At 38.3% G+C, this 26,044-nt stretch overlaps 1 protein-coding gene across 1 annotated transcript in view; it reads right to left on the bottom strand.

Annotated features, from left to right (window-relative positions):
- Window positions 1-26,044, bottom strand: part of LOC306872681 (intersectin-1-like) — a 47,968-nt gene continuing 21,924 nt past the window's right edge. Inside the window, exons 8-39 of the mRNA XM_079421390.1 lie at window positions 25,797-25,906; window positions 25,364-25,427; window positions 24,927-25,064; window positions 24,637-24,746; window positions 23,494-23,756; window positions 23,256-23,405; window positions 22,050-22,190; window positions 21,645-21,732; window positions 20,558-20,697; window positions 15,918-16,027; window positions 15,624-15,835; window positions 15,362-15,483; window positions 13,779-14,098; window positions 13,489-13,660; window positions 12,578-12,783; window positions 12,199-12,281; window positions 11,932-12,098; window positions 11,777-11,822; window positions 11,470-11,591; window positions 11,055-11,178; window positions 10,467-10,658; window positions 6,967-7,088; window positions 6,508-6,614; window positions 6,041-6,224; window positions 5,575-5,673; window positions 5,226-5,393; window positions 4,820-5,032; window positions 4,598-4,719; window positions 4,389-4,471; window positions 4,200-4,283; window positions 3,904-4,077; window positions 1-2,434 (exon numbers count right to left, since the gene is read on the bottom strand). Coding sequence (XP_079277516.1) covers window positions 2,286-2,434; window positions 3,904-4,077; window positions 4,200-4,283; window positions 4,389-4,471; window positions 4,598-4,719; window positions 4,820-5,032; window positions 5,226-5,393; window positions 5,575-5,673; window positions 6,041-6,224; window positions 6,508-6,614; window positions 6,967-7,088; window positions 10,467-10,658; window positions 11,055-11,178; window positions 11,470-11,591; window positions 11,777-11,822; window positions 11,932-12,098; window positions 12,199-12,281; window positions 12,578-12,783; window positions 13,489-13,660; window positions 13,779-14,098; window positions 15,362-15,483; window positions 15,624-15,835; window positions 15,918-16,027; window positions 20,558-20,697; window positions 21,645-21,732; window positions 22,050-22,190; window positions 23,256-23,405; window positions 23,494-23,756; window positions 24,637-24,746; window positions 24,927-25,064; window positions 25,364-25,427; window positions 25,797-25,906 — 4,585 coding nt within the window. The 3' untranslated portion in view covers window positions 1-2,285. The remainder of the gene's footprint in view (window positions 2,435-3,903; window positions 4,078-4,199; window positions 4,284-4,388; window positions 4,472-4,597; window positions 4,720-4,819; window positions 5,033-5,225; window positions 5,394-5,574; window positions 5,674-6,040; window positions 6,225-6,507; window positions 6,615-6,966; window positions 7,089-10,466; window positions 10,659-11,054; window positions 11,179-11,469; window positions 11,592-11,776; window positions 11,823-11,931; window positions 12,099-12,198; window positions 12,282-12,577; window positions 12,784-13,488; window positions 13,661-13,778; window positions 14,099-15,361; window positions 15,484-15,623; window positions 15,836-15,917; window positions 16,028-20,557; window positions 20,698-21,644; window positions 21,733-22,049; window positions 22,191-23,255; window positions 23,406-23,493; window positions 23,757-24,636; window positions 24,747-24,926; window positions 25,065-25,363; window positions 25,428-25,796; window positions 25,907-26,044) is intronic.

Below are 26,044 nucleotides of genomic sequence, written 5' to 3'. Positions count from 1 at the left end.
TGGTCCAATTGAGTTTTATTTGCAACATTAAGACAACACACTGCTTCTACATTGATAACAATACGCTGTCATCAACATATTTACTTCTCAGTTTGTAATATATTATACTCCATTCAAAGTTTTAAACATAGACACATATATTACTGTTCAATCAATGGGGCTTTGCTCATTAAAAAATAATGAAGGTATGGGCAAGTCTTCTGGTCTGAAATGTACAGTGTGCGTGGTAAGAGATGAGGGAAGGAGAGAGGACAAAAGAGTGGAAAAAAATAAAATATGTGTGACCACGACCCCTTGCATTGTCTGGAATATTCTTTGAGATGAGGTTTGGGGACAGTGACCCAACAGAAAGCATCCAAAGCACTAAGAATCACTCTCTCTCATATATACGCACATACACACATAGAAAACCAAGTGGAATAACTTGCTGGCCCCACAATAGCTGTTTTCCTTGATCACTCTGGCATCTCACTAGCACAGCAGTGGAATATTAATGTGTATTGCATCTAGACAAGAAAACACACAAATTTAACAAAACCGACCCCCCGCTACAGTCCAAAAGAAAACAGCACCTTTCTCAGGCTCAGTAGTGTGATAACTGAGGGCAAATTAATAAGACAGACACAAATTCAACATATTTCATCATTCATGTGAAAACAGAGGGCTCTTTCTAGAACATATCTGAAGACATTTGCAGCAGATATGGGTGAAGATTGATATCTTTTGCTCACTTGTTCATCGTTTTAGCATTGTTTCTACATGCTGCCACTTGCCAAACCTTTAACACTACAAACCATCTTGCTATTTTTCTGCAAATAAACAACAAAATATGAACTGACATCTCTTACAAATATGACATAACTACAGTTTTGATCGCTAATGCCTAACAACAGTACAAGAATAAAACAAATCAACATACATAAATCAAAAACAAACTGTGAACTTATTAGTAATGCAGTATCAAATTTAAATATAGTACTATATATTAAATAGTTTACTTTGTGATGTACCACAATAAAACTAAGAACATCAGTGAACTGAAGAACACGGGACTTTTTAGGGATATTTGACATGTTTTTTTTTTTTTTTATTAATAATTTTTTACTGGGAAATGCTTCTGATCACCTTTGAAAAGCTGCTATCATATTTCAGTGGGCCTCTGTGTCCCATTCTCAATAACATAAAAATAAATAAAAGCTACATAACAAAAGATGCTGAAAAACAAATATAACAATTTCCCTCCCATAATTCATTTCGTTTATTTTAACATAGTTTTTCCATGGAGCATTTGTGGCCGTATCTTTTCGAGACTTGCTGAAAATTTCCCTGAACATGCTCACGTTTAATGAACCCTCAAAAACCAAAAAAACACATCTCGACAACATTCAGCTGTTGAACGGTCACCAAATATCTTTTCAGTAAAAACTGAAAACAAATGAGTCGGTTGACACTAGAGAGGTTTGCCAGCAAAACCTGGTTTTAGTTTTTAGTGTTAATGACTGAAATTATGGAATAAAATGTTGAACAGCCAATAAGACTATTAGGGTGAATCTCACAAAATCATATCCAGGTCACACACAAAATATGACCTATTTCAGGACCATTATATTTTATGATTCTTGTTACTGTAATAGAGTAATTTTTTTTTTAATTACAACGATTCTATTTTAAAAAGTAAACCTGCATAAATTAAAACCAGTACAACAAATACCAACACGCATAAATGCGTAACAATTTAAATAATATATCAGCCTTTTTTCGCATTACAGTGATTATATTAAATTATGCAAATAAGGTTTCATGAGATTCACCCATAATGACGGATTTCACTGCAACGGCACATCATTTGGAACATGTCACCATTCTAGAATGATTCAGTGTATTCTAGAATGAAAACCTACAAGAATATTGTTTCAAATGGCACTACTGTTCCCGGGTCATTAGAGTGTTAAATACAACTACTGTACCATACACAGCATCCTGAGACATCCTTCACATCATTAGAGAACTGAAAGCTTCCCTCTACAGTACATCCTTCATTTTCACTCACACACTTGACTTGTCTTGAAAAGGCGTCAAGGACAATAAAAATCCAATGGGGATCACTGATTAAAACTGTTACAGCATTTTGCAGACTCACAAACGCTTGTGCAAATACACACAGTCACACTCTGGGATTCATGATGCTGGGTGGAGTGGGACTGTCACATTAGGCTTTCACCACGGAGGAGTAACGGATATGGATTCTGGGGAGGGGATCAAAAGGTCAGGTGAAACAATGTGGGTCAGGGTTCGTCAAAGAGCTGAAGGTCCAGTCGCACCACAATCTCTCCCGTAGGGACTTCGTGTAAAAGCAGACGCTTGGTGATGGGCCCCTTAGAGCCCTGGTCCTTCTTGATGTCGGCCAGCCGAATCTCCGTCCTGCCCAAGAAATCTACAAAGACGAAGAGAGAAAGAAAAACTTCATGTGGTTACGATTATAAACTACCTTTCAACACTTTGGAGTCTGTAAGATTTTTTTGGGGGGGCTTTTATGCCTATTTTTATTTGGATAGGACATTAGTGATGACAGGAAAGCATTGGGAGGAGAGAGGGGAGTGGGATCGGCAAAAGACCTCGAGACGGGAATCGAACTTGGGTCGCCGTGAGCGCAGTTGCGCTATATGTAAACTCACTAACCACAAGGCTATTGGCGCTGACTGTAAGATTTTTTTTTAAAGGTATGCTCATCAAGGCTGCACTGATTTGATCAAAAACACAGTTTAAACAGTAATAGTCTGAAATATTTTAACAATTTAAAAGTAACAGTTTTCCATTATAATCAGTTTTAAAATGTAATTTATTCCTGTAATTAGTAACCATTATTTGAAATATATTTTTTGTATACACATACGTTTGTTTTTGTGAAAAGTGGGGACATCCCATAGGCATAATGTTTTTATACTGTACAAACTGTATGTGCTATTGCCCTACACCTAAACTTAGCCCTCACAGGAGACTGTGCATTTCTACTTTCCCCCCCAAAAAACTGACTCTGTATGATTTAGAAGCGTTTTGAAAAGTGGGGACATGGGTCAATGTCCTGAAAAGTCACCTTCACTTTGTAATACCGGTGTCAGACTCATTATACAAATGTATGTCCTCATTTGTCAAAAAAACACGCGCACACACACACTGCAGTACGATTTTTTATGTTCTTACAGAAGATTTTCTATTTGAAAATAAATGATTCTTTTAACAGTAATTTCTTAAAAATTTTTTTAAAGAAATTAATAGTTTTTGCACAGCAAGGATCTCAAATTGATAAAACGTGATAGTAAAGACTTATATTGTTAGAAAAGATTTCTATTTTGAATAAATGCTGTTCTTTTTAGCTTATTCATCAAAGAATCACAAAAAAGTAGTTGACGTATCAATGTGTCCTATGGTGTGACGAAAAAAAAAAAAAAAAAAAACTCATGTTATTTGTATGTTAAGGTTTTTGTTTCTACATTTTTGCTATGTCATACCATAGGACAGTAGTTTATTTGTCAACTACCCATATATATATATATATATATATATTAGCAGCACAACTGATTTCAACATTTATAATAAATGATAATAAATCAGTATATTAGAAAGATTTCTGAAACATCATGTGGCACTAAAGGCTGGAGTAGTGATGCTGAAAATTCAGCTTTGCCACCACAGAAATAAAACATATTTTAAAGTATATTAAAATCACAATTTTTTTTAACCAAATAAATGCATTGCAGCCTTGAGCAGATGTGATTTTTTTTTAATGTTGCAAAATCTTGCTGATCCCACACAGCAGCATATATACACTCTGATATGTTTGATTATATGTGAGAGCATACATACAGTACACGAGTAAGAGAGTAAGTGAATGAATATACTGACCGTCCGGGGAGAACTGATCCCTCTCAAACACAGTGACACACAGCACATCCTGCTCCAGGTCTTTGATGAAGAACTGGCAGTTTGAGTTCCATTTAGGGTTCAGAGTGTCCTGCAGCGTCTTAGTGACGTGACACTGAGAGCCCATCGTCACCTCACAGTACGGATTACTCTTCCCTGCACACATTAACACACACACACACACACACAATGGATATTTATGATATGATCAATAGTACTAAAATGCTTATAACCTCATAAAGCAGCTTAAATTGTATTATGCAGTATTCATTCTTTACCATTTGAGCGGCAGGGCTTTAGCTCAATGCCTTCAACAATGTTCACCATTAGCCGCCCGATACCAGTGGCCCTCTGAGACCTCACTGCAAACATAACAGAAACACAAAACCAGCGCTTAGCAAACACTCAGAGCATTCATAGCTTTATTAAATCAGCGAAGGGTTTGTAAGGAAAGACGTGAGACAAACCCAAGTAGGCTTTCTCTCTCTTCTTCTTCTCCGTTTCAATGAAGAGCTCAGAAGCGGCTTTGATCTTCTGCACCCAAGCTGTCCTGCAGGATTACAGGGTGGAACAGAAGAACATTGTCAAGATTATTATGAGAGAACTGTCAAGAGAAGTATATCTGAGCACGTGTATTGTAGGTTAATAGGTACAGATCTAAATAATTAGTAAATACCGCTCGTTGATGCTCTCAGCCCGAATAGTGTAGACTCTGTCGATGTGAGATATGTGGAATATGGGTTCATCTCCAGAAGGATCAGTGGGCAGCTTCACCAGCACCTCATTGAGAAAGATGGGCTGCAGAGGTCAACGAGTCAGGTTAAAGGTCAAGGAATAAGTATTATATTAAAGGTCAGAAACTGACTGCAAATAAATAAGATTTCTAAGAATGCCTCACCGTTTTGTACATGCGATACTGCAGGTGGGATTTCGAACTGAAGACTTTGTCCGTTCCAGACGAGCCCAGAGGTTTGATGATCTGCGTGAGGAGCAGGAAATCGTTAAACAGGAAGCCGTAAAGCTCTTTGTTGCTTTTGGCTTTGTAGAGTTTTCCACTGTGCAGGAACTTCCGAGGGCCCAGACAATTTGTTACTGAGTTGAACACAAGTTGCTGTAAAGAGAGAGAAAATCCTTTAGGTAACACTTTATTTTGAGGATCAATTCTCACTATTAACTGGTTGCTTATTAACATGCATATTACTAGCATATTGGCTGTTTATTAGAACTTATAAAGCCCATATTAATGCCTTATACTGTATCACCATAGTTTAGATTTCCAGGTGTTATTTGAGATGTTATGGTACCTCTGACAGCCCCTCACACTGCACATGTGCCTGGATCCACTCCAGCCGGTCTGAGTTTTCTTTCTCTCGCACGCCTTCGTTGACTTGCGAGCACAGCTCTTCAGCCTTCTCCAGAGCCAGCCGCAGGTGACTGTGGTCCGGGTGGCTTTCTGGAGTGTTCTCTAAAATCTGTGCATGGAAGGAGAAGAAACACAAGATGATGGGTCCAGATACAAAAACCCAAAGGGAAGAGTGCAGATGGTGATGAAAACATTGCTTCTTTATTTGCTTTTTAGCACATAAAGTTTCATTTTCAGTGTGTCACTGGTTCTTCATACAGAAATTAGGAAATAGTTGATTATCAACGTACGTTTTTGATGATGAGGGGGTATCGGGTGACTCTCTGCATGGGTTTGAGGAGGAAGCTGGACAGAGGCATTCCCTTACAGCGAGGGTCCATCGCCAACCGCTGTAAAACATGCAAACATACATAAAGATTAAAAACACGCATAAAATATCAACTACACAAGTCACTTCAAGTCAATTTCTAAAGCCCTTTATACAATGCAGATTATACAATACAGATTGAGCTTCACAGAGATAAAATGCGCAGAAATACGCAATCAATAATGGAAATTTAGCTATGGAGACATCTGTTATTCAGTCCGAAATTGCTCAACACCCCTAACAACATGCCATTTTCTTCAAAAAATATAAAAATGTTGTTAAAACGATTTAAAATGACTTATTACAATTAAAATCTGCAAACAATACCAAAACAGAAACAGGACATTTTAATAAAAAAACTTAATTTAAGCATTAACCCATAGCCTCACCTTAACAAAGTCTTTGAATTCGGGCACCTCGTCTGTTTTCTGCTGAATAAGGGTGGCGCCGTTGAGCTGGCAGCTGCAGAAGCGGATGTATGGCTGCATGTGAGGAAGCTGAGCCGTCAGGATGTCACCAATCATCTTCACTGGCATGCGCTCACCTGACATCTTCTTCCTCACCCGCAACGCCCTGGAGACGGTCAGAGAGGCATTCTGGGTAAGCCACGTAATGCTCATTATATGGAATTACATCTGATCTATTCTTATAGTTGTCTTAACATCTGCTTCATGAAGCTGTGAAGTGTGAATATTTAATTAAATGACCTGACATGCTGCATTACTTTAATACATACTGATGCACTGCTTTCTCATTAACAGCTTTAGAGCAGTTTCTATCATAGAATAAACACAATTGGAGCTTAAACTGATGATGGAGTCAGGATTTCCTCTGTGTTAATCAGTAGGTGGCATACTTGAGCAGTTTAATGTTGCACATGATCAGCTCTTTCCAGTTGACAAAGATCATGGCAACCTCCTTCTCAGTCAACAATTCTGACTCCAGCAAAGGTTTCTGGAACGTCTGAAAGCGAACCATAAATATTGGTTACATTAAAAAAAAATGATTTACTACAGCTAATACTCATTGGGTGAATGTCAAGAAATTTAATATTTTATCCCACCTCCCAAAATAATGGAAATTATATTGATAAATGCAAGTCTGATGTCTAATGTATTTTATTTCACCCTAAAATGATAGTGTGTGTGTAATTACATAAAATAATTACTAACAAAATATAGATTATATTAATGGCATTACTGGCGTCACCTCAGCGGTTTCTTGACTTTTTTTTAAACATCAAGAAACAGTCCTGACTACTATTGATCTTGGCCACTATAGGCCTGATCGAACCATAATTTCTTATGAGTTTTACCTCAGTGACTAGCTGCAGGTCATTTACATAGTTCTCCTCTGTAACAATAAGTTCATGTATATAACCCTGCCTCTTCCGTTCCACTGGGGTCAGCATGTCGAGCAGGTGGAGGTCGGCACACCCTGTGAAACGCACAGACGTCATGCAGTCACATCTCATGCTTAGATTAATACATTACAAAAAGATTAATAAATAATTAGTACATTAATTCATTGTAATTTAAGCAGACAAAAATCAAGCACTTACAACAAAATTGTATTACTTTGGTAAGAATAATAATGGAAATTAAAGCTGAATGTTTTTTCTCTGCATTAAGTAAGGAATAATGTATGATTATAGCAAAACATAGCGTGTATATAAAGCGTGTTACACTTGTCAAATAAATAACTGGACATGCAACATTGATTTGAGTATAACTTACTTTATTATGTGGGAAGAAAGAGATGACGGAGTGATACGAGGCATAACTAGCAGTTATTGTAGGAACACACTCAACTATACAAAAATATTTGACCGCAGAATGCAGCGATTGCCCAATCAGAATCCCTTCCAGACAGCTGTGTAACTAAATGTTCATTTACTTCAATAGAATATGCATGCAGGCATATTACTCAAGCAATGCTGATTTTATGCCATATGAGTCATGAATTATTATTGTGCATTCAAAAACATTATGCATGTAATATTGACACAATTGCTTCATCTGGTAGCAGATTGAAAATAAATAAATAAAGCCAGTCTGCAGTTGCCATGAAGTTCTTTAATGGTTACACATTTTTTATAAAGGTGGTATGACACTTTGTTTAAAGCTAGGAATTGTTGAGTTTTTAACTGTACATTCATTTTATTTTGATAAAATGCTTTAATAGTCAAGTACAACGGTTAATGTTTTGGACATTTTGGTGAGATATTCAGAACAAGTGCATTTTATTACAGAGTACTGAATGGGAAGGAAGCAGTTGTGCTTCTAGATTCTGAGGATGGGGATGTTCAACTAAAATAAAACCAAAAACTTTGCAAGAGACCGATCACGGACATGGTGGACAGTCCATCCAGCCAATAATAAAGCAGCAACCTCAAATACTTTTACACTGTGGAACCAATAAAGAACCACACAGACATCATTTCATGTCTTGTCTCTCAGCATTAAAATTACAACACTGTCGATTAAAAAAAAAAAAAAAAAAAAACCCGGTCCATGTGTTGCCAGTACAATATTGTAGGAGTACAAATTAATGCCATGCTTTGTTTGCTTAGAAAACACTGGATGATCTAAAGGCCCTAAATCTCAGTCTCTTGTTCTTACATTTAAAAGAAAATTCCAGTCTTTCGTGTTTCACTTGTAAACCCATTTATTCATAAGCATTTGTGATTAAAAGGCTATTAAGCTTCTATTCAGTACATTAATGTTTTCCTTAATACTGTTTAGGGTTTCATTCAAAGCATGACAACTCAATTTCATAAAATTTGGACTTTCTAAATGTTCCTATTCGCTACTTGTACTTTCATATTTTTGTTTTCCAGTAAAGGACGGTGTACATACTGCAGTGGATTTGTTTTTAACACTATGCGTAATTTTTTATCCTTATAAAAATAGTGAGCTGTTATATCAAGAACACCTCGAAATCTAGTGTTCTCAAAAATCAACATTTCAAAAATAATCGCAAATTCAATCAACATGACAGAATGATGACAGCAAACGATTGAGAATACAAAACAAAAGCATTCATCCATCTATATGGGAAATACAATTATACAAGAAATTAACCCTCTGAAAATCCAACCATGTAAGGAAACCCTTCACGAGTACGTCACTACCAGCAACATTTTATACATGTACGCACTTTGTCTATCACTGTACCATTATCCTTAAGTGGCAGTTGTGCAGTTTTTTTTGGTCTGAAACACCAATTCTCAATCCCATCACACAAACACAACGAAACAATCAAAATCAAATAAAAAACAAACAAACAAGAGACTAGCAAGCACACAAACACAAATCAATTCATCCACTGTTTTGGTATGAACATGTAACAAACAATGACACAAAGAGGCATGTGACTGGACCGGATGAACTGAGACGCCCATCCTGTCCATCAAATTGATTGACAGCACCTGTGTGTATTGGAAGGGGTGAGGGGGGGGGGGGGGGGGGGGGGTTGTTCTGAATGACACACAATAGTATTCTACATGAAGTCCACATATCCGACCATTTGGGGACTCTTAACAAGGTGTATACCTCGTTTTCTAGATCACTTGACTTGTTTTAGACACACTTTGCGATCCCGAAAGGTATGACATCCTGATATTTCAATTGGTCGGATATGCTGTACACATATGCTGTACACATTTGCAATGACACTAGTAAGCACGTCAGTTATGACACATGTTTGATACTGCACCCCGTTACGTCATGACTCATGAATAGTGGGTCATTCTGTGGTGCTATGGTCCAATGAGAAACCCGGGGGCGGGGCTTGGAGGAGCGAAAGCGTGCATTAGTCAGATGAAGTGGAGGAACTTAACACTGAATGGAACCACATTTTGATTGGTTGCTTCATAACAGCTTTTTTACCTACAATTCTTTGGGGGCGAGATCACAGAAAGCCACAAAAGGACCCACTATCCAGCACTTTTTTTGATTAGTGTTTCAATTCAATGTACAAATTCAGTGTGAATGATTAATTTCATGAATTTGTCAAAGAAAAAAGGAAAGAGATCCTTCAAATATTAGGCATTCTTGTTTATTTAATTGTTTTAATGCGGAGGATGCTGGCTGGCAATTTTGCCTGAGAGTCTACGGTTCTGAATATTGAGGTTAACGACTGCTCTCTGTCGCATTCGTCTCTTCTGGCCACAAAGCCAGCTGGGGGGGGGGCAGTCACATGATCAATGTTCCATCTCCCATCATCCCGCTGGGCACGGTTTAAGGGATAGTGGGTCGCTTTGAGGACTTTCAAGGCTGAGTGGGATATGGGCAACATAAGAGTCCTAGAAAGAGGAAAACACAGCACATAAGCCAAAAAAAGAAAAAAAAAAATTCTAAACAAAAAAAGGAAAGAAAAGTAAAACCACAATGTGCAAAATCTTTACGAGCTAGGAGAACTAAATGAACTCTGCAAGACACTTTTCACAGGACGCCACAATGACAAGGACACCGGCATGCAGGCAGAGAGAGAAAGAGAGATGAGTCTACTTAATGCTCTACAACATGAGGTGAGAGGTTGACTGGAAAAAGGAAGAGGAGGGGCTTCGGTGTGGACATTGGACGCTCTATAACTCACCACATCGTGAGGACATAAACTAATTTTGAGAAGGTCCTCAAAGATTGGAAAGAAATGACTGTTGGCACAGTCCATTTAACTGGATGCTATTGGTGACGCTTCAAGCCAATTGTCTCTCAAAGGGATTTATTTGTTATTTCTAATTTCTTCGAGCAGTATAGAGAGAGGTTCAGTGTGAGTGCATGTATAAGATACGGGAAAACGTTTTGGACTCACATTGTTGGCTGGGGTCTGTGTCGGTGGTCAGCTTAACGTAGTTTGATGGGAAAAGGCCAACGGAACCATTCAGCTCTCCCTTCCACCAATCAGGATCCTCTCTGCTCAAAACATTGATGATTTGGCCCTTCCCAAAAGGCAGCTCATCATCGTTCTGAGCCGTGTAATCATACATGCCAATCACCTGGCATACTATGGAGGGGAAACACAAACGCACATGTAAAATGTGTTTTTGTACAATTGTAGTTCATCTTCACATCTTTTTCAAATACTGACAAATTAATTTCAGAATCTCTATTTAAATATTTATTATTGAGTAAAATAATATAATATAGTATAATATAATGCATTTAGTCCTGATTACTAGAGTATTTTGCTTAGCTATTTTGTAGATCGCCTTTATTTATCAACCATGAGGACATGCAAATACTATGAAAAACAGAGTTGAGAATGGTATGTAGGCAGCACTATACAAGTAACCTAGCCTGTACTAAATGACAAGAGGCAACATGCTCAAACTTGACATACTTAAATGTATTTCATCTGTGCTGAGAGAAACCAGTTTCTTGCACAATAAGATACACGTACCTGCATTGGGTGTTGGCAGCTTGGGTGGATTGGGCTCTGTGGGTGTGGTCTTACTGGTGCTGGGGCTCAATAATTTTACATAATTAGCTGGAAACCAGCCAATCTGACGCTTCTTTCCTCTTGCCTGGAGAAAGCAACAGCAGTGGGCCATTAAAACGAATCTGAAGTGAAAATTTAGCATACAATCTAATTTATGAGGGACAGCAATATCTCACTGGCATCACCATATCGTATTCCACAAGCACCGATGTCATAACTTAAATTAAGTAAATCTGAGCACAAATAAGCAGATGTAACATTACAGAGCACCAAATATATTTTGCTTCTATAACTGCAGATTCTATTAAATGTTTAAGGTTTGTGTTATTGTGGTAGAAAGTGTGGGTGTATTTAATAGCGTCTGTGCTATTCAGACCTGAAGTTCTCCTTCCCACCATCCTCCTGGGTTTTTCTTGCGAATGAGAATGAGCTGGCCTGGTGCTAAGGTGAGCTGCTCCGCCCCGGTGGCTGTGTAAGGAGCGATCACCTGGGCAATCTCTGAACACAGAAGAAAAACACAGTCCAATAAAATAGTGTTATGGTGTAATTATGAAGGCCACAAAACTACTGCTTACAGCTGTTTTTTTCCCAGCTAAAACTCTCTCAAACATCAACTAAGCCAACATAAAAGTTATATGGTACAAGTTTTAAGAGAGTTATAGCATGAGGACATGAGCACCCACCTGGTTTCCTCCCTAAACTTCCTGTTTTTCCAGCAGATCCCAAACCCTATAAAAACAAAATTGTAAAGAATGCTATCGTTATGATTTTTTTGGTTGAAAATGTTCTTTATTTGACTACAATAACAATGTTTTCATGCAAATTATATCAAAAGTACCTCGGATTCTTTAGGCTTGACATAATTTGAGGGGAAGACTCCGGTCTTCCCGCCCACAGTGCCGGTCCACCAATCTCCTTCTTTCTTTGTGACCGTGATTATATCACCTTGCTGGAAGGTCAAGTCACCCTGCTCACTGCTTTCATATGTATACATGGCCACATACTCTGTGATTAGACAAAATCACACAAAGACTTTCAGATCTAAAATGATTAATGAGAGACGGGAGAAACGCATGATCCATCGAGCTGTCGCTAGTAATCTGACCTTCTCCGAGATCTGTGGGTTTGTTTGGAGATGGGCTGGGTCTCTTAACACTGGGAGGGCTGTCTGAAGAGCCAGATTCAATACTGAAACAGAACAATGGCATTCAAAACTCAAGATCACAGTCTGGATGGAACTGTGTGTTCAACATTACTTTTTGTAATAAAACTGGTACGTCATAATGGGGTCATAATGGTTGCGTTTATCATTATGTTATGCCCAAAAAGTGCTAAACATACATATTACAAATATAATATTATAAATCTGTACTATTTTGCACAGATGCATTGATTGAAAACTAAAATTAACATTCTAATATGCTAACATCCATTAATATTAGCCAATAACCAATATGGTAATCTTATATCACCAATTTACACACCTCATAGATTTCCGGACGGGCCCAGAGATGAGTTTGACGTAAGATTTGGGGAACCATCCTCTCTGCCCTTGCACCTCCCCAAACCACCACATATCCTGCTGCTCCAGGACGGTGATCACGTCATTCTTATTAAAGTTTAGGTGATTGTCTTTCTTGGCTCTCCATGGATACAAAGCCTGTGCCTGCAGACCCTCCACCTTTTCACCCTGGAAACAAGACAGACAGCAAGAGTTTTCAAAAATGAAACTTAAAAAAAAAAAGATTAGCAGTAATGCACTCACAAAACTTCAGCACCTAAACATAACTTCCATCTAATGAAATGATGAACAATGGTGTGATTCTTTTTATATGCAGCAACAATGTAATAGCCTGAAAGAACGAGGCCTTCCATTCTTTAAAGCAATAGTTCATTTGCTAGAAAATTTGCAAAAAATTTTCAGCCCATCCAAGACGTAGATGAGTTTATTTCTTCGTTGGAACATATTTGGAGTAATTTAACATTACATCACTTTCACACCAATGAATCCTCTGCAGTGAATGGGTGCTGTCAGAATGAGAGTCCAAACAGCTGATAAAAACTTTACAATAAACCACAAGTGACCCACATGACTCCAGTCCATCAATTAATGTCTTGTGAAAGCAGTTTGGACTCATTTTGACAGCACCCATTCACTGCAGTGGATTCACTGGTGTGCAAGTGATGTAACGCTAAATTTCTGATATAGAAACAAACTCATCTACATCTTGAATAGTCTGAGACTCAAGTAAATTATCAAATTTTCATTTTTGGGTTTGAATTATTAATTTAAAATGCATGGATGTATTCAATATAAGTAGTTAAGAAAATATAAGTAATCTAATGGAAAAATTCCTTAATATGGACGGGGCAGTTTTTTAGAGAGTGTATGTACCTGGCCGAGCACAGGTGAGGGTGAGGAGCCGGAAAGCGTGGCTGGGGTGAAAGCAGAGCGCTGTCTGATCTGCCCTCCACTGGGCACTGACAGGGACGGCTGAGTGGGCTGGGTCGGCCATGCATCCCACCCATCGTTGTCCTGCTTCTCCACAGCAGAATTAGTTGGCCATCTGAATTAAAGTCACAAGAACATAGAATCAAAACAGATGCAAATAAACCTGATCTGACAAAAAAAATATCTGCAAATGTCTTTGCTAGTAACATTTTTTAATTGGACAAATTACTTACGTAGTGCTGAAATCTGCCCAGTTACTGGATGCTGAGGAAGAGGAGGAGGCGGGGCCTGGAGGGGCAGGGGCTGAGGAGGGCGGGGCTATCGATGCAGACTCTGTGGAGACTGACTGCAAGGGTGTGGCTATGGTTGTTGAAGAAGCAGATGACAAATGGGAACCCAATTTAGGGGCAGAACTAGAAGCAGCGCTAGCTCTCAAACTAAGAGGAACTTCAGATTCTGGAATCTTTTCTGCATAATTGGCAGGGAACCAGCCAGTCTTCCCTTTAATCTCTCCTCCTAACCATCCAGGTTCACCTGTCTGAGACTCGTCCACCTGACAGAACAGAAACACAAGACACATAAAAACAGGATGTGACAAAACAATAATCACAAATAATTGGGTGATAAAAATCACAGGGAAAAACAGCATCTTAATAAACATCAGAGAAACATGAACTGGAATATACAGAGCACTGTGACTGTATGTGGTGAAACAAAGGACTGATTTAATTGCTTTAATACAGGAAATGGATTAAATGGTCATGGCATCCCAGAGGCATCATCTCTGAGTGATCTAAATGGCAAAAACAGCAAAGCCTCTGAAATCTTGGAAAAAAAAAACCTCAACGGACAGACATGTTGCCACATATTATGATCTCTGCACAGGGTCTGTTTCAGCTCAGTGACAGTTGAACAAAACAGAGATCATCAAAGACAAACTAGAATTGAATAAAAGTGCACAAGGAGCAGAAACCTCGACTTACCCACTCTCCCTTCACCTTCAGGCAGAGAGAGCAAAGGGAGCATAGAGGCAGGGTCAGAGGTCAGTAAATGTACAAACTAGCAGCACACATATATTCTCTCTCACACAAAGCAAAGACAATCGCACACTGTCTGGCAAGCACACATCAGAGAACTATGGCTGTTGATTTGACACGTTAACTTGGTGCAGTTAATTTTTCAAACAAATAACATTTTAAAATCATTACACCTACCCTGGCACAGACCGAGACGTCACCTTACATTATTACATGCAATATATTTCTTTCGAAAGCAACTTTTGTAATGTCTAATAATGCTTTTCTCATTTAACACAATGACTTTCTCTTTGGAGGATAATTTCTCAACTAAAATTCATGTGTGATTCATTTGCGATTTATTAGATTAATTAATCATCACATCATATAATTAACATACTTTAAACTTTAATGGCAGCCTAATCAGAAAATAAAAGCACACACTGTAGGGTTGAAACTATTCCTTAGTATATTAGTAAACAACAGAATAATTATATGCAAATATATAATAATAATAAAAATAACAATAATAAAATAACAAAAAGTAATTGTGGATAACTATTGCTTAATTTTGTTATTTTATTATTGTTATTTTTATTATTATTGCATTTTGCATATAATTATTCAAAATGCAATAATAATAAAAATAACAATAATAAAATAACAAAATTAAGTAATTGTGGATAACTATTGCTTTAAATCTTCTATATACACTACTTTTAAAAACTGTGGGTTGGTAAGATTTTTTTAATTGTTTTTTTTTTTTTTTTTTAAAGAAGTAATTTACAAAAATTGCTTACCATCACTATATCTCCAGGATGGATGGTGATTTCATCATGACTGCGGGCCTCAAAGGGATACAGTGCTCTATAGTAGACAACCTTTACTTTCTCCTGGTTAAAGCCAGTCACTGGAATCTTATCTATATCAGAAACACAGAAAAGTTATATTGAGTTATGCCATTAAGAGTGAGCTTAACATGTCTCAATATGAATAACCAAAAAGCAGCTGCAAAACAATCCAATTCATGTCTGTCTGGTTCATCAGACATCTTTGTCTCACCTGCCATAGACCAGGGGGTCTGAGCCTGTAGTTTTCCTGATTGCGGATGCTGTGTGAAGAGTTTGGAGAGGTTATCCTGTACTTCGACTTTGCTGTGGTTCTCCTCTTCACTCACTTGGCTTATCCAAGCCTGAGACGCAGGAGGAGTGGGAGCTTTACCCAGTCCATCATCTCTCCATGCAGGAGACACACCATCTTCTGTCCCTGACAACCTGAGGGACAAAACGAATGTCTGTTAAATAAGTCAAATTATTTTTTTCTCACACAGAATAACCATGGAAGGACATAAAATACCTAGACTCTGGTAAATCTGTGGACTTCCTGTCATGCGACGGCTGGGTGCTGTCAGCCTCCATCTCCTTTTGTTTCTGCCTCTGTTGTTTGTTGTGGATTTCCCTCAGCTCCTGCAATGCATGATGGGATATTGGAGGACAGGTAAGGGGGAGTATAGGGGGCAACGGGGCTCAGTCTGCGCTCTTTCTCACACTCAGACACGTTCACAGCTGTGCCCTGCAAGTGCTGTCTGGACAATCTGTTCGAAGTCTCAGTCACATAATTTCTATACGGGAATCATATTTCTGACTATAGCTTATAGGTGATCATCTTAAAATATTGACTATATTTTCCAGTCTATTTGACACTCTCTGCCATCTCTAAACATTTTCATTTTTTAAAATAGAAAATGTAAAACAGTACACAGCATATACACTTTGTGTGCTTGACTGTATGATTCGTGTAATCATTTATGTTCATAAATGGCTGGCAAATGACTCCCTAATGTAACAATTGACTGACAATAAACTCATTTATATTTCAATACGGTGTGCATAAATCGTAGACTTGCATGGTACATGGTGCAAACTGCATAGCGATTGCGTGCATGACGGCAGGCTGCAATGCCTGCTAGGTAATGTCACATGAACGACAGAAGTCACAAGAGAGGAAACAACAGACTGTTTTAGCAGACCAATGAAAGCACTGTTGCTTATCTAATGCCTGACCATTCCACCAATAAGCAAGCTCTTTGGGAAAAACCCAAAGTATAGCATATACTTATTACTGAAGTGTATGTTTCTCTGGTCTGGGATCTCTTATTGAAGCAACATTTCTGTTCAATGTTGAACGCCACATAAGCACAATTGACACATCGAAGCACTGCAAGCGGTTTGGTAACAGACAGACTATGGAAAGACAGAGAGAGTTAGCCATTCAATTGTAAAACACACATATATACACACACCAAACCAGTGTAAAAGGGTGTGTGAGTGTTTAGATTTCATGAACCAGACATGCACTTTTTAATGCATTTGTAAATCCACACACTGAAAATGTAAGGTTTGCTTCTGTTAGCAACTTCATTGACAATTTATTTCTTCTGTCTTTTTAAATGTATTTTTGCTGGAAAAGCCTGTGTAGAATTTCCTTGATCACACGAAGATCTATGTAACTAAACGACATGAACCTGTAAAATTATTTTAAAAATCAAAAGAATGTGAACTAAAACTATTTAGATTGTATCCACTGCTACATATTTGTCATTCTCTGTAGAACGTTTGAATTCCCAAATTAACTGTTCAGTATCCAACTAACTAAATAAATGCTAAATCCTAACCAATGGAAAGGAAGACAGATCACTGCATTACATTGTCTCAAACTGGTGTAAAGGAATTTACAGCTAGCTACTCTATTTTAAAAACTGAAAGTCCAGAAACTGCTCAAAATAAATATCCTCCTCAAGTGACTAGAATGTAAATGTAAAATGACGCCAAAAAAATCTGTAATGGCTGCCAAGAGATTTCAAAGGATGTACATAAAAAAAAAAAAAGCTTTATTGTTCAGGTTCATGCATAAGATTTTGGAATTAAAAAGGGATAGTTCACCCAGAAATGAAAATTCTGTCGTTAATGACTCAACCTCATGTCGTTCCAAACCCGCATGTAGTGTTGTCAAAAGTACCGACTTTGGTACCAGTCGGTACTGAAATTTTTAAAATGTCCATTTCCTGCTAACATTTGAGCGCTGTTGAGCCAATTCTTAAACACTGCTGATTGACCATTGTTCAAGTGGTCAGCATATACGACTGTGATTGGCTACAATGATCATCACTTCACGCTCTTTACCAAGTGTTTACACTTTGAAAGCCCTGTCTATCAGTGGATTCCTAATATATCTGCACAAACATGGATCTGCTAACAGATGCGACTTTCAAACACACTCATGTGCTTCTGTGTGAGTGCTCCGTGAAGAGCGCTCAAATGTTAGAGGGAAATGGACTTTTTAAAATTTCAGTACCGACTGGTACCGAAGTCGGTATTTTTGACAACACTACCCATAAGACCTTCGTTCATCTCTGTCTATGCAGGGTCAGAGAGCTCTCAGATTTCATCAAAAATATCTTAATTTGTATTACGAAGATGAACAAAGATCTTATGGGTTTGGAACGACATGAGGGTGAGTAATTAATGACTAAATTTAAATTTTTGGGTGAACCTTTAACTGACGCATGTCTTGAAGGCAAAAAAGCAGCATGATCAACCTTGCGCATAATTATGATGATCTGCCTCAGATCAGTGCACAAAAAGGTTTAGCTTTCTACCAATACGTAAAGGTTTAGAATAGCTACAGACGCAGCCTTTGATGGGTTTCTCAAAGGGAGCTGGAGGAGGTGCAGTGAGACACACGAGCAGGGGACGTGGTGTAGGGTGAAATCAAAGGTCAGGGGGGAGAGGGAGGGATGACCTGGAAGTAGAAGTGTATATGCTTCAAACAGGCCAGCAGTGCTGCGAGACAGTCCAACAGCACCTCGTCCACAGAGCTCCCTGACTGCAAGAGACACAGAGCCACCCACATGGTGACGGGTCAAAGGTCACACCACCATCATAGATATCATCATCATTGTGTTCTGTTCTGATGTGTACTCAACTCTACACAATGCAGAGCCTCTTAAGTTTTAGAGCGAGAAACAAACGGACCAGACACGACATCTGAACCAAAGCAGAGCAGTGAAGCTTTTGCTCTGTTAGTGCAAGCTACAGGCTTGTAAGAAAAACAAATCTCCAAAAATATTACTTGAGAAATATTATTCATCAGGGCTCAACAATAAAGATGGACCCATGTCACAGGGTCAGTATGAGAGACTTAAATTCTGCTGTCATGACGACAACTAGCACACAGTCCCACCAGGATTCCACTTGACTGACTGACAAAAGACAAATGATAATTTTGTAATTTCCATAATTTTGATCATACTTTATATAATATATAATTTTGAATATAATGACCCTTATTAAAGCTTCTAAATTCCGCCAAGAGCAGTGTGTTTCATTAACAGTAATGTCACAGAAAGCAGCAGCTATATTAGGCTGCTGTAACTTCAAGACCTAATGCACATACCCACGTGATAATAAACATCCGATTTTCTCCCATGTCAGTTTCTTCACTTAACTGTCATGAATACTTTGTAAGACGGGCATTTTGACATCACTTTGTGTGTATTTGACCATTCAAGCATGTGACAGACTTCTGCGTGTGTGCTTTGAGTATGTGTCAGTCAGTGCACAAGTACCACATTGAGTTATACTTTGCGGCTTAATAACTTAAAAAAAAAAAAAAAAACAACAGTACTGGGATTATATTGCAGAATGGCTAAAAAAAATGGAAGGAAACTGTTTTCCAATGGATCAGTAGCCCAGCAATCAAAACAACAAATGTATTTATAAATACATTTATGCCATATTTAGTTTAAAACAAACTTTCCAAATCAACTGATTATTGTATTTATTATTATTTACTTATTACTATTAGGTGTTTTGTAGTATTTTAATTTTGGTCATTCTTAATAAAAATGTGACAACGGCACGTAAAAATCTGAGCAGATAAAAAAAAATCCTTATTGTAGAGCCCTGTTGATGACTTAGTAAAGGGAGGTAGTCAAGACAAGACACAACTGGAAGTGTGCTACTCTAAGCCCCCTCATACAGGGCAACAGAGAGCACAGCGCTGTGAGTAGAGGGTAATAGTTTGGTGGTAGTTTTCTGGGGGTTAACAGCATTATCAGGTTGTCTACCTGTCGCCCCCTCTGCTCTTCAATAAGTAGCTCCGATTGCAGGTTCTCCATCCTAACAGCATGGGTCTGGTAGAACAGCCCCAAGGACTGTACCACCACGAAGGGTAAAGAGGGGTGAAGCATGGTCAAGTCAGAACAAAAAGGGCCAGCCAATCCATATAAACACGGTGGAGGAAGGGTTAAGAGGGAGTCAGCCAGGATGAACGGAGGATGAAGGGCAGGGTGACAGAGTGAGCAGCAGGCAGATACAGTGAGAGAGGAACAAGAGATTGTGTGATGCTTCTACTTTATCACACACGGTCTCTCTTTTCTTCTGAAGGTACATTAAGACAAAATTAACAGTGTTCTGTTGGTTTTATTAAATACACTGGGTGGAAGCTCAATGATGTCTCAAAATGCACTCTCTCTTACTTCCTCTTTCATTCGCACAAACACAGAGGGTCCAAAATGAACATTTTGCCCCAACTGTCAATGGTGACTGACTTAAGTAAATTTACTGGCCACAATTTTTTCTTACTGGCCACGATACAGCTATATATGATAAATTGCTTGCTGTAAGTATTTAGATGATATTTAAAATGTGTTATTTGAATCACTTGCATCACAATTACTGAAAATTCATTTCTATGATGTATTGTCTTAGCTCTGACAAACTGGTCAGTTATTCAATTTGATTTATTCACCAAAGCCAATTTTTACTTGCATTTTGCCCAAATGTTAATTTTGCACCCTGCACTCACACAATGCAGAACATAAAACTACAAAAATGCCAAGTATAACTAAAAAAAAATAACACTACCGAAGACAAAATGATCTGTCTGTTTGTGTAAGTGTGTGTGTGTGTTTAGGTCTTTCTGGTCTTCGGTACCTTCAGTTGTGTGTTGAAGGAGTCTATCTCCAATAGTTTGGAACGCGTCTCCTTCTCCACAGCGTCCAGCTGTTCTCTCAGCTGCTGTTTGGTGGATTCCTTCATTTCAATGGCCCTCTGAAGGCTGGACAGAGAATCTCCTACAAAAAAAAAAAATTCTAATTTATTTTTCACTCCTCTACACCATTATAAACAAAAGGATGCTTTAATCATCAATATGGTCAAGTTCGATACTGTTCAAATAATGCTTAGTTCACCAATTTGATTATAAAAGTTCAAACTTTTATAACTTGATTGTTTTCTTGCCTCTGCGACCTTGTTTTTGTGTTCAGTTAGCTCAACTGTCGTTTGTGATTGTTCCTGCATTACAGTGATTATAGATCACGGTTTGTTTTAAGTGTTACAAATGTTTTATATAGCCACGTTGAGGGCGAGAACTCTGAACACACCTTGATTTGAGTGTCCTGAATTTCAACCGGTTTGCAAAACAAAGACCTGTTGGGCTGATCATCAATTTTAATCCCGGCAATTTTACAGTAACTTTGACAAACTTTGAAATAAAAATGGCAGAAGACAGAACCCCACATGCCACCACCAAACAGATTCATTTGATTTTTTCCTGAGTCTGTGAACTCGAACAATATTTCATTTTTATGATATATAACACTGACAAAGACACAAGTTCCACCACAGTAAGTACCAATGGCAGCTGTTTACCTATTTAATTAGGTAACCACATAAGATGAGTAGATACCAGCTAAACTGTTTCATTTATGCTATTGTCACTTTGGATCATGAACAGCCTACTTCATAAACACACATCAGCACTTGTGTTTGTTGCTTTAGACGATGCAAGAAGATGTAAACATATCCAAAAGAAATTTACTCTGTGTGACAGAAGCAGAAAAGATGCAAAGTATACTTAAGTTAGGCTGAATTTGCTGATGAACATCAAAGTTCAGAGTCTGGAATACGCTTTCATTCCAGCCAAATTCCAACATGAAATGGACTCTGGTTTGCAACAAAATGTCTAGTGTGATAATATATAACCAGATCTTTAAAGCAGTGTTAAGTAAAATGTTCTTACTGTGCAGACTGTTCTGCTGAACCTGCTTCAGCTGGTCATTCAGACACTGTTTGTCAGGAATCAACCGACTCAACCACTGCTGAGACTCCTGATGGAGACAAAAGAAAGAGAGAAAACTCATGAAATATTCTGCTTACTTTCAACAGAGAGCAACATAAAACTGATATCTTATTGCGTATAATTGTAGATGAACAAGATATGCATTGTCTAACGCACTTGTCGCTGTCCGTGAGGGATTTAAACTCCCTCTTCTCTTCCACACACTCAAAAAACACCCAAAACTGGAGAGTAGAGACTAACTCAAATGATATCAATGCTGAAAGGATGCTGATGATGCCTCTGTAAGAGGCGAGTGAGAAGAAAGAAGAGAGAAATGAGGATGGAGAGCAGGGAAGAAGTGCACACCTGCAGCTGCTGTTGCAGGCTGGTGATCTCAGCAATGCGGAGCTCTCGCGTCTTATTGGTGCTCTCGATCTCGTGCCTCTGAGCCGAGAGACGGAAACGAATGTCCTGCAGTTTACCCTCCAACTGTGACTTCTTATCATTCTAGAGAAGAGCCAAGAACAACAGATGTCAAACTATTAAACTCCGCATCAGATTAACTTTGGTTTAATATGCATATGGGATCACTCAAACAGATTAAAATTCTGTTTGATGCTGCTGATAGTGCAGAAATCACAAAAGGCAGCTTTAAAATTAGTCTTCATGTTTTTTAACTGCCTTATTAAAGGGATAGTTCACCTTAAAATGAAAATACGTGCAGAGGAAAGTACGTGTATGCGTCGTGATACTCTCCAAAATGACGTGGAGGAGAAGAACTGTAGTTGTTATTTTTGTTTTCTTTGTGCACAAAAAGTTGTTGTAACATCGTAAAATTACAGTTGAACCACTGATGTCACATGGACTATTTTAACAGTGTCCTTTTGCTACGTTTCTGTGTCTTGACCGTGGTAGGACCCTTGCTGTCTATGGAGGATCAGAAATCTCTCGGATTTCATCAAAAATATCTTAATTTGTGTTCTGAAGATGAACGAAGGTCCTACGGATTTGGAACAACATGAGGGTGAGTAATTAATGACAGAATTACAATTTTTGTGTGAACTCTCTCTTTAATGTGATTATTATCTGATGTATGACCAAGCTTATTTAAATCTATTTAGGAAAAACACTATATGCAAAAAAAAAATTTCAATTAGATTTGAATTACAATACTTATTTTAAGGCTGTTTTGTCAAAATTAGTTTTTTTTTCCTAATTCCTAATACACTGAGCCAGAAATCTTTACTTCAGTAGCACTAACACACATCAAACTCTATACCTATCTATATTCTGAAGGTTTTTACAGAGGGGTATGTTCATGTATCGTTCACCTGATTTTATTCCTAAAAACATGGCTGTATTTTCTGATTTATGTAGTGATAAAAAGAGATATCCAAACCTGTAATGTATGCAAATTAGTGCATATTTAATTAGATAAACTTGTAATACAAAGAAATGTGCATTTTCTTAATCCACGGAGGAAGTATGGTCATATCTACTAGTTAACATTTTTACCCTATTCACCTGCACCATCTTGACTTAAAACATTGAAGTGTATGGAAGTGCATGTACCAGAGCCTCCAGTTCAAACTCAAGCGTTTTCTTGCGTGCTTTGAGCAGGACGATCGTCTCCTGCTCTCTGTTTCTCTGGGTGAGCAGCTCCTGTCTGCGTGTTCGCTCCCATTCTAACTGCCGCTGACGCTCCAGCTCCCGCTTAGCAGCCTTCACACACAACACACACACTCAAGAGGTTACAGATGATGCTGATGGTGTTTAACATGCGCTGAACTCAGAGAATTTTTGAACTCACCTCTCTTCTCTCGATCTCCTTGCGTCTCTCCTCCTCCCTCTGTCGCTCCAGCTCTCTCTGTCTCTCCAGTTGTTTGTCCAGCTCCTGCTGTCTGCGTCTCTCCTGCTCCAGTCGTTCTCTCTCCTTCCTCTCTTGCTCCTCTTTCTCCAGCGCCGCCAGTCGCTCCTGCTCTTTCCTCTGCTGCTCCAGCAGTGCCTGCCGACGTTTCTCCAGCTCCAGGTTTCCACGCTCAAAGTTCTCTCGTTTTTTATCCTCGAATGTGACTAAGGGGAAATACGGAAACAATTTTAAGACAGATTTTTACATTTAAAACAAAGTTGCAACCTTTGGCACACTTTTACACCTAGCATGTGTTTATGGTGATACACTTGTAGATACAAAAGCCACATGTAAATACACACAAACAATGATTGTACTGAGATCACTGAAAACAGTTTCAGAAGTCGTCAGAACAGGTCCTGACCACATTCAATGAAAATGTTAATGCATTTTGTTAACTAGGCAAATAATATGTAAAAGGTTGCTCAACACATAAAACAGACAGGCTGGGCTGTATATGTTCTATCATGCTCTACTTTTATTATGTCTTGTGATCTGGTCAAATAAAATAATAAAAGCTCAGGAATTATTCCACTGAACAACACTTGCAAATTCTCATTTTGTCTCCCCAGACCTTCACTCATATTTATCTCAGGAGGCTTTATTTTGAGAGGGGAGCGTTCAAACTTCTTTTACCCATTTTCTCCACTTCTACTGTCTATTAGCATTATATACAATGGGTATGTTTCTGAAGTAGGTAAAGGTAACCAGAAACCTGATATTCTATAAAATGAGGGAAAGCACTTTGAATTTGCCATTAATGTTTTTAAAAATTGGTAAATGGCGGAACATTTTCAATTAATGTAGCCTAATATGCAAGCGGCGGTTTCCATTTTGTATGGGTAAGTGGTAACAGATCTCACAACGAATTGCACTGCAAGACATAAATGCAAGTTTAAGAGCTAAATCCAGTTAAAGACTGTCCAGATACAAAATGCATTAAAGCCAGGTGCAAAGGCTTGTCTATAGACCACAAATATTTTATCAGTGAGTAAGCCGAGTTTCCTTTATGAAACTAATTAGTATTTACTCTTGTCCTCTGACCTGGAAGTTTTTTCTCTGTCTCTTTTTCCTCCTCCTCAGGCTCATCCTGAGACCGTGGATCTATCAAGTGCATACTGGTCACAGACACTCCACTACCAGAACGTATTCTCCTAAACAAAAAGGAAAGAATTAAGTCCTATAGCTGTAACCATTTGCATTGTTACAATAAAACTTTGCCTAACTTTTAACTTTGCCTAAGTCTAACTTTTAACTAACTTGGCAGACTATTCTAAAGGCATGAAAGTTGAAAATTGACAAAATAGTTGTGGGCCATCAGTGGGGTCGCTCACCTGAATGTCGGAGGTATGAGGTCAGGGGGCAGCAAAGGGGGAAGAGGCAGACCGGACATTGCCATGTCAATTAAGTGCATGGCCAGAATAAACTCTTCTGCAGTCAACTTTCCATCCAGGTCAATATCTGACAGGTTCCTATATAGATAAACAGTGGATGTTATATGGAGTCAAAACAGCTATTAATCTTGCCTTTCCACATGACACCAAATCACCCAAGATCCGATGTTAACATCAAGTGTAAACAGGACCATAGGCAATACAAAAATCCCAAGAACAGCATGTTAAAAGAAATCAAAACAAAAGTGGGATGTACTTATAACAATAACCAGACACCAATCCTCATGTTTACACTGAAACAAATCTCAGAACTCTGAGATCTGTTTGAGTTTTAAATGAGACAGAGACACAATAAGAAAAATGAGTTGGATCCGCACCAGATGGTGGCCAGCTGGGCCTGTGGTAGACTGGACTGCATTAGAATAGTTCTGGCTTGTGGACCTGAAGCAGAAAAGAAAGGGAAAGAGAGGGAAAAGAGAAGTGAAAGAAAGAGTTGAGTATGTAGAGTCAGCAACCTCGGTTTCCTCTAAGCCGTATTGAGTTACCACCATCACTTATCACATGAGTTTCGAGCTCCGCAAATGCATTGAACTAAAAACTAGATCATTACAAAGAAAATATGACTGGTGGCATATGAAAATAGCATTAAATCAAATTTGAAAATAAAAAACTAATAATAACCTTGTTAAAATTTACAGCTGTGCAGCATTTAAATTTAATATTTATATTAGCTGAACAACAAACAAAATACAAAGTGTTTCACTGCCTGATAATTATTATGTGTCATGCATTGTGTGATGGACACAATACCTGTGAGATAACCACTCATCATTTTGTCATGACTGTTGAAGAGTTGGCGGTATTTGAGCCGAGAGGACTGAGGCACGGCCCAGTCAATGGGTGGAGGAGCAGCCGGAGCACTAAAGAGACAATGTGTGTGTTAAAGTGGCTATATTGTGCTCATTTACAAGTTCATTATTTTATTTTTGGGTTGGGTATCGTTTGAAATTTATCGATTCCAGTTCTTATCGATTGCTAGTTGCGATTCCAATACGATA

The sequence above is a fragment of the Barbus barbus genome, assembly GCF_936440315.1.
Source record: "Barbus barbus genome assembly, chromosome: 7".
NCBI lineage: Eukaryota > Metazoa > Chordata > Actinopteri > Cypriniformes > Cyprinidae > Barbus > Barbus barbus.
Note: the sequence above shows the minus strand (reverse complement) of the source record. Positions and strands in the feature narration are given on the sequence as shown.